This window comes from Vulpes vulpes, chromosome 8, assembly GCF_048418805.1.
Source record: "Vulpes vulpes isolate BD-2025 chromosome 8, VulVul3, whole genome shotgun sequence".
Taxonomy (NCBI): Eukaryota; Metazoa; Chordata; class Mammalia; order Carnivora; family Canidae; genus Vulpes; species Vulpes vulpes.
In genome coordinates, this window is record NC_132787.1 from 41,914,637 (window position 1) to 41,927,181 (window position 12,545).

General features: G+C 39.6%; 1 protein-coding gene across 1 annotated transcript in view; it reads left to right on the top strand.

Moving 5' to 3' along the window:
* Positions 1–12,545, top strand: part of CCDC77 (coiled-coil domain containing 77) — a 31,844-nt gene extending 19,299 nt beyond the window's left edge. The window contains exons 7-13 of the mRNA XM_025995441.2: positions 449–524; positions 2,056–2,147; positions 3,119–3,267; positions 8,185–8,404; positions 10,293–10,418; positions 10,520–10,672; positions 11,456–12,545. Of these exons, the coding sequence (XP_025851226.1) occupies positions 449–524; positions 2,056–2,147; positions 3,119–3,267; positions 8,185–8,404; positions 10,293–10,418; positions 10,520–10,672; positions 11,456–11,602 (963 nt within the window). The 3' untranslated portion in view covers positions 11,603–12,545. The remainder of the gene's footprint in view (positions 1–448; positions 525–2,055; positions 2,148–3,118; positions 3,268–8,184; positions 8,405–10,292; positions 10,419–10,519; positions 10,673–11,455) is intronic.

Consider the following 12,545-nt stretch of genomic DNA (forward strand, 5'->3'; position numbering starts at 1 on the left):
CAAACCGCTGCGCCACCCAGGGATTCCCTGAAATTTAATTTTTTTTTTTTTTTAATTTATGATAGTCACACAGAGAGAGAGAGAGAGAGGCAGAGACATAGGCAGAGGGAGAAGCAGGCTCCATGCACCGGGAGCCCGACATGGGATTCGATCCCGGGTCTCCAGGATCGCGCCCTGGGCCAAAGGCAGGCACCAAACCGCTGCGCCACCCAGGGATCCCCTGAAATTTAATTTTTTAGTTTATATTACCAGCACTGAGTTTTATCCAGTTTGTTACTTAATCCACTTTGGTATCTAACATGCATGACATCCATATAGGATTATGGCAATTTTGACCAATTTGATTTATAAATAGTATTTTGATCTACAGAAGTAAAGCTAAAAAAGTGAAATATGACATTTATAGGAAAACTAATTCTATACTTTTTGGGTTTTTTTGCTTCTTTAGGTCAGCATTCTCTCAAAGACTAACCAGGCTGTGGGTATATGTGAACAGAATGAATTTTCCTCAGCTTTCAGAACAGGTATCAGTCATACTGTTATAAATTCTCATTGACATAGAATTCAAAAACACAGTATATATTATTAGATTTTTTTTCCTACTATGTAGTGATAATGAATGTTCATAATGATGCCTCTGGTGATTTAAGATCTCACTGAGCTTTTTTCCTTTAACCTTCCTATGATATTTTACTAAAGGAGGAAAAAATATGTAATGAACATGTTTACAGGTGATAAGTCATAAAACAGATTTGGACAACTTCTGGGAATCACAGAATGTTAATTAGCTTCTAATCCTCCATCTCTCCCCTTTTCTCTCTTTTTTTTTAACAGAAATCCCAATTTTATTTCTCTCTGCCATTTTTTAGAAAATTGACATTTGATTGTAATTAACATATAGCATTATATTTAAGTATACAATCTAAGGATTTAATATTTGTATGTGTTATGAAATGATCACAATAAACCTAGATGACATTCATCACCACACATGGTAACAGATTTGCTCTTCTTGTGATGAGAACTTTTAAGATCTATTCTCTTAACATGAGCTTCTTGAATCATCCTAGGAATTTTGTTCAGTGTAATTTTAGTGTTGCTTATTTTTAAAATAATCTTATCTTTTGAAAATTGGGTGATCTGTCATAACCAAATGTTTAGACTTACTTTTCCTTATTCCTTACCTTTTCTGGTTAAATAAGATTTTACGAAGAAAATAGACACAGCTCCAAAGGAAAATTTAATGTAGTCGCTAGAAAAATGAATATTACTATCCAGGAGACATCCTAGCAGAGTTCCTTTAGAGAAATTCCCATTCTTTTTTTTTTTTTTTTAAGATTTATTTATTTATGCATGAGAGATACAGAGAGAGAGAGGCAGAGACACAAGCAGAGGGAGAAGCAGGCTCCATTGAGGGAGCCTCATGTGGAACTCGATCCCATGACTATGGGATCACACCCTGAACCAAAGGCATGCTCAACCGCTGAGCCACCCAGGCATCCCTAGAGAAATTCCCATCTGAAAAAGTATTACTATAGGAGTGCCTGGGTGGCTCAGTCAATTAGGTGGCTGCCTTCACTCAGGTCATGATGTCAGCTTTCATCAGGCTCCCTGCTCACCAGGGAGCCTGCTTCTCCCTTTCCCCCTGTAGCTCCCTTTGCTTGTGTTCTCTCTCTCTCTCAGATACATAAAATCTTAAAAAAAAAAAGAAAAGAAAAAAAAAGTATTACAATAATCATCATATGCTTTCCTTTATCTTCTTTTCCTTCTCTTCTGGGTGGATGAAACCAGACTTCTCTGCAAAGGTATGCTGAAGCTTGAATAGCCGAAAGAAAAACTAAGTAAAGGTGTTGATTAATTTTTGTTTTCTGGGACACCTGAGTGGCTCAGCGGCTGAGCGTCTGCCTTTGGCTCAGGGTGTGATCCCCGAGTCCTGCATCGGGCTCCCTGCCTGGAGCCTGCTTCTCCCTCTGTCTAAGTCTCTCTGTCTCTCATGAATAAATAAATAAATAATATCTTTTAAATAATAATAATAATTTTTGTTTTCTATTTTAGATTCTAAAGTAAGCAAAAGAAAACCAGGAATGAGAGAGAAGGTAGAAAGTTCTGAGCAATACCAGAGAGACGTACAAACACTTATCCTACAGGTAAAACAGACCAGAAGAGTTTCTGTCCACAAGTTTAGCTTTGTGTAACATACCATTGTTACCATAAAAGTATCTTCTTGCACACATATCATACCTAGGCATCAAATGATTAAGAAAATTTAGGTTCCTAATTTCTAAGAGTTTATATTTTAAAACCATTATTCTCCATTCAGCCATTCTAGAAGTACTCTTCTGAACTTTCTGTTCGTTTGGTTTGTATGCTAAATGGTTTGCAACAAAACTATCATACAATAAGAATTCCTTTTGTGCTTGGCCTAGGGAAGACACAGAGAGTTTAATTGTCTCTGCTGATAGATTGACCTGTGGGGATAGATCCATTTATTTAGCACATGTATTCTAAAGTCATGAATCATCCTTTTACCACTTGGTAATTGTGTATCACATGCACCATGATTTTTCATCTAGTTGCACTCAAGTTACTGTCCTTGCTGGGGCGCAAGAGGAGTCCGTCGCTCCAAATGATAGTTTCTACCTTTGGCCAGCATCTCCGTTTAGAGTCATGACAGCCAGAATCAAAGAAGGAAATTACATGATACTGATTTTGCTCCACTTTTTAAGTTAAAGAATGAAGACAAAAGTCATACTATTTCTTTGCAACTAGGGGCTGTTAGAAGGGAGATGGTCCTAAAAATCTCAAGAGGAAGATGGTGGAAAATGAGAATCTTAGGGCAGAGGAAACTGGATTTTCTAGCTTTTTGTTAGTGCTACAGATACTTTGTTTAGTGTGGACAGAGCTTGCTCCTGTGTAGCCTAACCCCATTTATAAGACATTACATAAAAAGAGATACATTTAAGATTTTTCTTCTATTTGTTTTGCTGCTGTTCTTTTGTTTGTGGATTTTTTTGTTTTGCTTTTCTTAAAGTTTTCTAGAAACAGGCTCGCTTTTTGAGGTTAAGAAGTAAGTAAGTGGAAGCAGGACAAAAGTGGATACCTTTTTTGACCTGTCTAGGTGGAAGCACTGCAGGCTCAGCTGGAAGAGCAGACCAAGCTTTCTAGAGAACAAGTGGAAGGGCTCATGGAGGATAGACGGATTCGCATTGAGGAGATACAAGTTCATCACCAGAGGAATCAGGACAAAATAAAAGAGCTTACTAAAAAGTGAGTGTTCAAGAAAGCTGTACCTGACAGATTTGTAAATTCTTCCAAGGGGCTTAAAAGTTAACAGTCCTGTACTTTAGCAGCATAGGGAACTGAAAGGGAATTGAGAAAATTGTCTTCATCAAACACCCATGCCTCTACATAGGTGGGTGTCCAGGCTTCTCTAGGAGTGCTGTTGATTCTTTTCTTGAAGAATTGGCAAGTAACCCACATCCCACTTTAGGGTTTCAGCTTGATCTTAGACATTAAGAAACGTTCTCTTAAAAAAAAAAAAAAAGTTCTCTTATCTGCTGACATGTTATCTGACTCAATATTGCAGGGACCTTTTCTTTTGTGTGTTCCTTCACAAATGTGGGGAAAACAGCTACATACCCATACCAAAACCACAAGCTCTCTGTCCTTGCTATGTTTATTCCTCACCTGCCCGCCTTTCCCCACTTTACCACAGTCTCATTTCATCCCCACTGTTTACTAGGTCTGCCCTTTCTCAGGTCATCACTGACTTCTTAATTTCCATGACCAGTTATCTCTTTATAGTCCTCAGTGTAACTAGTATCATTCTGCATATTTGGTACCTCTGATCACCCTTTCTTTGAAATTAATTTCCTCTGATTTTTTTTAAAGATTTTATTTATTTATTCATAGAGACAGAGAGAGAGAATGAGAGGCAGAGATACAGGCAGAGGGAGAAGCAGACTCCATGCAGAGAGCCCGATGTGGGACTTGATCCAAGGTCTCAGGATCACGCCCCGGGCTGCAGGCGGCACTAAACCGCTACACCACCGGGGCTGCCCAATTTCCTCTGATTTTTGTAACACCTGGCTTGATTGTTCTACCCTTCTGACCCTCCTCAGCTTTTTGTCTGGTTCCAGTGGCCAGACTGCTGTACAGAGCTCTTTAATTGAATATGTTCAAACACCTCCCATTTACCATGTCTGAAACTGAGCTGCTTTTCTTTCCCAAGAAACACCGCCTTGTCCCTACTACTTCATTCTTTTCTTTTTTTCATTTAGTTTAATGATATTACATCCATCCCACTTCCCAGTCTTGAAACCTAATGATTATCTTCAATTCCCCACTCTTATTCCTGAATTCCAAGCCCTATCGAGTATGAGCCTGAGAAGCCTCTCCAATCTGTTCTCTCCCTCTCATTCTTTTCTCATTGATTCAAGCTATTCTATTCTTTTTTTTTCTTTAAGATTATAAATATTTATTTGACAGAGAGAGCACAAGCAGGGGGAGTGGCAGGCAGAAGGAGAAGTAGGTTCCCTGCTGAGCAAGGAACCTGATGTGAGGCTTGACACCTAACTGAGCCACCAGGCACCCCAGATTTTCTCTATTTTTTTTTTATTTTCTCAGTTTTTAAGTAATCTCTACCCCCAGCATAAGGCTCAAACTGGTGACCCTGAGACCCAAGAGTCACGTGCTCCCACTACTGAGCCAGCCAGGCTCTATTCTTGTTTATGGTGTTACAGTAAGCTAACTGTTCATCCTATCCCTGATCCTTCTGTCTTCTACAGTCTGCCTCACTGTTACGGGTTAGTGTCTCTGTTAGGAATTACCCAACTGCTCAGAAACCTGTGAAAGCTCCCCATTTATCTTATGATAAAGTCCTAGGGCCTCAGCATGAAATACTAGGGTCTTCATCTTCTGGCAGCAAATTAACCTTTTCAGTCTCAGCTCTTCTGCTGTATTTCACTGTATCCTTCATTCCGACTACTAATATCTCTCGCTTGTGGGATCCTTGTAGTGTGGCAGGCACTTTGTTGTGCATGGTCACCTCTTCTCTGAAGACTTCCCCAGGCAGAATTCAGTTTTTCCTCCCCCACATCCCTATGATGACTAGCTTGCCTCTGATGGCACTTACCACCACTTCTTTGGCATTCTCTCTCTTCCCCAGGGGCTGACTGTGGCCTCCATCCTGCCCTGTGTGCATAACAGGCACATAATAAATATCTTTCCAGTACTTGGTAATCCTTACCAAGCTGCATATGAGTTCCTCTTTTTGCACTATACATTCTACATTTAAAAATTTCTTTCAGGATGCCTGAATGGCTCAATTGGTTGAGCGTCTGCCTTTGGCTCAGGTCATGATCCCAGTGTCCTGGGCTTGAGCCCCGAGTTGAGCTCCCTGCTCAGTGGGGGACCTGCTTCTCCCTCTCTCTCTGTCCCTTCCTCTGCTGGTATGTGTACATGTGTGGACTCTCTCTCAAATAAATAAATAAAATCTTTTAAAAAAATTTTATGTTACATTTTTAACGTCTTTTTAACTTCTTTTATTTGTCATATTAAACTTCTCTAGTGCCTCTTCCTCCACTTAAAAGTATGGTGATTGGGGTACCTGGGTGGCTCAATCAGTCATCCAACTCGTGATCTCAGCTCACGTCTTGATCTCAGGGTCATAAGTTCAAGCCCTGCTTTGGGCTCCACAACCAGAGTGGAGCCTACTTTAAATGGTTATTAATATTCTAGAAGACAGGGCAGCCCCGGTGGCGCAGCAGTTTAGCGCCGCCTGCAGCCGGGGGTGGGATCCTGGAGACCCGGGATTGAGTCCCATGTCGGCTCCCTGCATGGAGCCTGCTTCTCCCTCTGCCTGTGTCTCTACCTCTCTCTCTCTCTCTCTCTCTCTCTCTCTCTCTCTCTGAATAAATAAATAAATCTTTAAAAAAAAATTCTAGAAGACAGTTATAAAAAAAGTGATTAAAATTGGATGTGATCCTTAAATTAAGAACTCTGGTCAATATATGCCTTCTGGCTCTTGCAGGTTCTGTTTCTTTCTTTCTTTCTTTCTTTCTTTCTTTCTTTCTTTCTTTCTTTCTTTTTTTTTTAAAGATTTTATTTATTTATTCATGAGTGACACAGAGAGAGAGAGAGAGAAGCAGAGAGGCAGAGACACAGGCAGAGGGAGAAGCAGGCTCCATGCAGGGAGCCCAACATGGGACTCGATCCCGGGTCTCCAGGATCACACCCTGGGCTGAAGGCGGCGCCAAACCGCTAAGCCACCCGGGCTGCCCAGGTTCTGTTTCTTTTAACACAGTATAAATATGTTTGCATATGGCCAGCACTTCTCCATTTTCATTTTTATTTTTGGTATTCTGTGCTTATGCATAACATGTTTATTTTCATTGGATGTTAATTGTTTTTTAAGGGAACAGTGCTTTTAAATTATCACAGTAATTTGTAATTTTATATCTGTCTTCTAGAATATTAATAACCATCTTAGTTTAACATCATCTGCATATCTGAGCATATAATCAGTCCCTTATATTAGATAGATCATCTTAAGGATATTGAATGACATGAAATCCAAGGCCTTTAATGACTGTCCTTTGGGTCTCACTTTCAAACCATTTATACATTAACAAGACTATTACTTGCCCAGTTTGTAATTGAGAACATAATGTAAAATAGAATAAAATACCTCATTGAAAGCAAGAGAGATCTTGTGGTAACTGAATCAGTCTCTCTTTCTTCATACACATACATATATACCTGAGTATGTATATATTCGTCTGGTGACAGTTATCCTGCTTTGTGCCTGCATTATGCTATCATGTTCTCCTTATCTGTTATCCTATTACTCGTGAAAAGAACTAAGTTTATCTGACATTATTTGGTCAGGGGGAAATTACAATGATTGCCTCATGGTATGTAATATTCTTTGCAAGCAGTTTGATCATTTGATACAGCATTTTTCTAGAAAGTGTTGATGTTAAACTGATGAGTTGCTAACTTCTAAGGATATCCTTTCTTAAAGATAGAAGCTTCATTTGCCTATTCCTAAATCTCAATAGTCAGCAGGAATTTATTTTGTACTCTGTATATGTTTAATAGTTCTTGACTATTAAGTGTTCTTGACAGTCTGGTGGTAGCAGGGCAAAAGTAAATGATAAATAAGGGATATGCTTTTGCTCAGGTTAGAATATATGCATGTTGGGGCGCCTGGCTGGCTCAGTCAGTAGAGCATGTAACTTTTGATCTCAGGGTCGTAAGTTTGAGCCCCATATTAGGTGTAGGGATTACTTAAAAATAAAATCTTAAAAGAGAAACAAAAATATACCTATTGACAGTTAAAACAAGACATAGTGTATGAGCCAATGTCAAATTATAACAGGAGTAGAGAGTTACCAAATTTCAGAGAATGGAGAAACTAAATGGGCTGAGCTTGTCACAGTCCCTCCACAGAGGGAGGTTAATCTTGAGAAAAGGACAAGATTTGATATCAGGCAGTTTACATGTAAAGCACAATATAAACAAAAGCAAAACTATTTTTGATATTTAAGTACTTGTGTTCACCCTCAGTCAGGGAATAGCCCATACTTGTGCAGGCTATGTGTAAATATTTTTGTAAATCTTTTAATTATATAACCTGGAATTAGCACTTGGGAAATCATCTATAAAGACCAGTCTATGTAGGGCACTGGGGTGGCACAGTCAGTTAAGCGTCTGACTCTTGATTTCAGCTCAGGTCATGATCTCAGGGTCATGAAATCAAGCGCTACGTCAGTCTCCACACTCAGTGGAGAGTCTGCTGGAGAGTCTTTCTTCCTTTCCTTCTGCACCTCCCCTTGCTCCCACTCTCCCCCCCGACCCCCCCTCCTGCCACTCACAAATGTGCACATTTTCTCTCTCTCTCTCTCTCAAATAAATAAATAAATACATAAATACATCTTTTTTTTTTTTTTTTTTTTTTTTTTTTAAGATCAGTTTGTGAACTAGTGCACATGGATAGGTAGGTATATTACACTTTGGTAAAACATGTACATTTGCCAGTGTGTTTTAAATACTGCTAATGATATTTTATAGAATTTATATATTGTACAATTTTTAACCTGTATCTTCCCTTTATTTGAGTAACTGTGTGTCATATATACTACGTAAGCATCTTGGTGTCCACATTTGTACTTTCTTTCATAGTCTCCATCACACCCAAGAACTTCTTTATGAGAGTACCAAAGACTTTTTGCAACTCAGATTTGAAAACCAAAGTAAAGAGAAGTCATGGATGCTTGAAAAGGATCATTTGATGTCAAAGATTAAGCAATACAGTACACAGTGTAAAAAGAAAGAAGATAAAATTGGAAAAGTTTGGCCAGTCGTTCATGAGATTCATCGTAACCAAAATGAATATGTTAAGGTAGTTTTCTTATGTCTTACAGAAATTACTAATTTTTTTCTGGAAAAGTTGATAGAACTCAGAGAATTCCAAAGAATGTAAAAATTGTCATACAAGATCCAGGAAGTGGATGGGCAGACCGGGTGGCTCAGCGGTTTAGCACCGCCTTCAGCCTAGGGCCTGATCTTGGAGACCTGGGATGGAGTCCCATGTTGGGCTCCATGCGTGGAACCTGTTTCTCCCTCTGCCTGTGTCTCTGCCTCTCTCTCTCTCTGTATGTCTCTCATGAATAAATAAATAAAATCTTAAAAAAAAAAAAAAAAAGATCCAGGAAGCAGGACACCTGGGTGGCTCAACAGTTGGGCACCTGCCTTCGGCTCAGGTTGTGATCCTGGGATCCAGGATCGAGTTCTGCATTGGGCTTCCTGTGAGGAATCTGCTCCTCCCTCTGCCTATGTCTCTGCCTCTCTCTCTTAGTCTGTGTCTCTCATTAATAAATAAATAAGTCTTTTTAAAACAACAACAACAACAACAACAAAACAAGATCCAGGAAGCTGTTGTAGCAGCAGCCTCACGAAATAGGTTTTAGAGAGTAGCTTATCATTATAGTATTTGGGGATTTTGAAAAGTAAACAATTGATTCATTTATTCATTCAACAAATATTTATTGCACTCCTACTATGGCCTAGGTTCTGGGGCCACAGCAGTAGATAAATTAGACTAGGTCTGCTTTCATGGCATTTACATTTTAATGGATGAAAAGGCAAGAGAGGGGAGGAGCACCTGGCTGGCTCAGTCACTCTTGGTCTCTGGTAATGAGTTCAAGCCCCACATGGGATGTAAAGATTATGTAAATAAATAAATAAAAACTTAAATGGGTGAGAAGGTACAGAAACAAAACAGAGAAAATTATAGTTTATTAAAAAGTGGTATTAAGGAGTTTAAAAGATTATGTGAAAATTATATGTAGTTGCTGAAAGTCTACTCTTGTAGGGAAGCACAGGGACCCTCTGTTAAATCTGGTGTTGTTTTATAGTTGAGACCTATAAAATGGTCTTCTGCTTGCCATACATATCTAGGGGAAGAGTATTTCAGGCAAAGGGAGGAGCAAGTTTAAGGGGAAAAGAAGAAATATTGTGGTCATAGAGGAATAAGCAAGAAGGAAGTGGTAAGTAAAGAGGTTAGATGGTGGGCAGCAGCCAGTCATGGAGGGCCTTGTAGGGTCTTTACAATCCTGGTAAGAATATTTAACTCTAAACATTGCATGTCTTTGGGCAGCCCAGGTGGCTCAGCAGTTTAGCGCCGCCTTTGGCCCGGGGCCTGATCCTGGAGACCCAGGATCGAGTTCCATGTCAGGCTCCCTGCATGGAGCCTGCTTCTCCCTCTGCCTTGTGTCTCTGCCTCTCACTCTCTCTCTGTGTGTGTGTGTCTCATGAATAAATAAATAAAATCTTAAAAAAAAAAAAAAAAACAAAGAACATTGCATGTCTTTGAAGGATTATGTGTAAGGAAGGATCACGATCTGATTAAGGTTTTTACCGATCATTCCTCTGCTCTAGGGAACATGTATGTCATGTGTTCTTGTTGATTCTATTTAAATAACTTCAGAAATGTATCCCAAAATGTATATTTTAACATCCTATGTGGGACAGTTCTGAACTCCATTATCAGACCCTTTTCAGAGCCAAAACTTTTGTTTTACTTTAAAGATTTTCTAGTATGTATGCTTTAGAAAAAAGCAAGAGAATCATCTAGAAATAGGAGGCTTTCAGATGTTCTCCAAAGTTCCTTTCCGTCTTGTTCCTTAACTCATTTTAGACTTAATGGAAATCTTTTCTTTTCTTTCTTTCATTGCCCAAGTGCTATTTGAATTACCAAAATTGTAATTTTATTTTCCTTTGACCCGCAGTCTCTAAAGGATAAGTTAGTACAAGAGAAGAAATTGTCCAACATGTATCAAGAGCAGTGCATGTCCCTAGAAGAGGAGCTTGCCCGAATTCGTGAGGAAGAGGGAGTGAGGAGAGAGATCTTCAAGGTACAAAATTCTCTGCCACTTCTGATGGAGTGGGAAGTGCAGATGGCTGAGGGAATGCTTCCCTCATCTTCAGAAATGCCTTGCCATGTCTCTATATTTAGGATCGCACTAACAAGATGGGGAAGCGGTTACAGGTGATGACAAGACGCTATGAGGCCTTGGAGAATAGGCGTATCTTGGAAGTAGAAGGCTTTAAGACGGATATTAAGATTCTCCGGCAGAAGCTAAAAGACTTGGAGCAAATCCTCTATAAGGTAATTGCGGACCCTGAATTACTGAGAGGAAGAAAAGGGGTGCAGGTAAGGAAACATGGTGGCGAGGGCTCCTCAGAAGAAAGATGTTTCTGAGGTTCCCCTCGTGGTAGAGCTTACTGGATCACCATCTTTCAAGCCTCACTAAAATCAACTGAAGTACACGCCAGAGGGAGGATGCAGAAGATTGAAATCATTGCTTGCCTGTGCCATCGTACTTCCATCTGCTAAGCTTAGCAGAAAGCTCCATCCTTCCCAGTTCAAGATGAAAAGAACTGTGTCTATTTTACCAATGGGGAGAGTGAGTGAGTAAGGAAGGAAGGATTTTCTCCTTTCAAACATGGCTTTATTTAGAATTCAGGGTACCTCAAAATCCTTCTTAAAGAGATTTTACCAGTCAGCCACATATCCTAAATGATTGCTATGTGCCAAACAAGGTTAATTATTAAAGGGATTCTTTTCTTTCATTCTTTGGCAAATTTACCAGTAATGTTTATATTGGTCTCTTTATGCATTATTGCTTTTTTATTCTGTCTTACAGCTTCTTTACTACTGTATGGGAAAGCAGAGTCTCATGCCTTTTCTGCTTTAATTCTTCTCTACACTTTCCTTCTTTATTTAGTCATTAAGCAAGCTAAGGGTTGAATTTCTCTTATGTGCTAAGTCTCCCAAAAAGGAGCCAGCATAGCCTAGTCTTTGTGACTGATTTTTTTTTCCCCTGGCATGTGCCATAATCATTTCTTCTTCTTCTTCTTCTTCTTCTTTTTTTTTTTTTCAAATCTCTAGGCAACACTTAATGCCCGGGCAAACCAGGATCTTGCCATCCTATGTGAGGTGCGTGACAGCAATAGACGGGCACATAAGATACAAGGAGAACTGAAGAACCTAAAGTCCAAAGTCTTTGGTCTGGAGAATGAACTTAGGCTCTGTTGAGGTTTACATTTCAACGTGGCACTCATCTGAAATAGATCGGTTTCCTGAAATCTGCCAAAAAAAAAAATCATCTTCTCCCAGAAACTGTATGCACAGAGTTGGCTAGAATAGTGATACCTGTTATTACGAATACCTATTATTAGGAATTAGGGATCACTAAAAGAGCCCTTCTATCACACTGACCTTTAGCTATCATTTTTGCTGTCCTTTTTTATATTTTTGGTCTGGATTATAACCTGAATTCCTTAGAGACTTTCCCACATTATTTCTCCCATTTATAATCTAATGACAGGGTTTTGTGTTTTTTTAAAAAGGCAATGATGTTGAAAATTCAGGAAGAAAGTATTTTTGGCTATGAGCTCAACTGAGCATCAGTAGTTGAAACTCTGCCTAAAGTCAAGGCATCCTCTGAGGTTGCCCAAGGTAGCAAATCACAATTTATCACAGGGGAACAAGTAGATTCTGCTATTTAACTTTCTTCTGTCGTTAACTGAATTACTTATGGACCCAGTCTCAGGAAGTTACACCAGAGGGCACTAGAGACCCTAGTCTTTTTTTCCTTCCTTCCTTCCTTCCTTCCTTCCTTCCTTCCTTCCTTCCTTCCTCCCTCCCTCCCTCCCTCCCTCCCTCCCTTCCTCCCTTCCTCCCTTCCTCCCTCCCTTCCTCCCTCCCTTCCTCCCTCCCTTCCTCCCTCCCTTCCTCCCTCCCTTCCTCCCTTCCTCCCTCCCTTCCTCCCTCCCTTCCTCCCTCCCTTCCTCCCTCCCTTCCGACTCTATCTTTAAGCAAAATGTTCATCTAGGAAAATAAAGGTGCCACTTTGGTAAGAGTAAGTGAAAGTTCAGTGATCCTTGTCTGAAAGATCATTATTTTACCAATAACATGTTTTTTAAAAAATAATGTATATATTTTAAATTATTTTTCAATAAAAATGTAATTGAAAAGA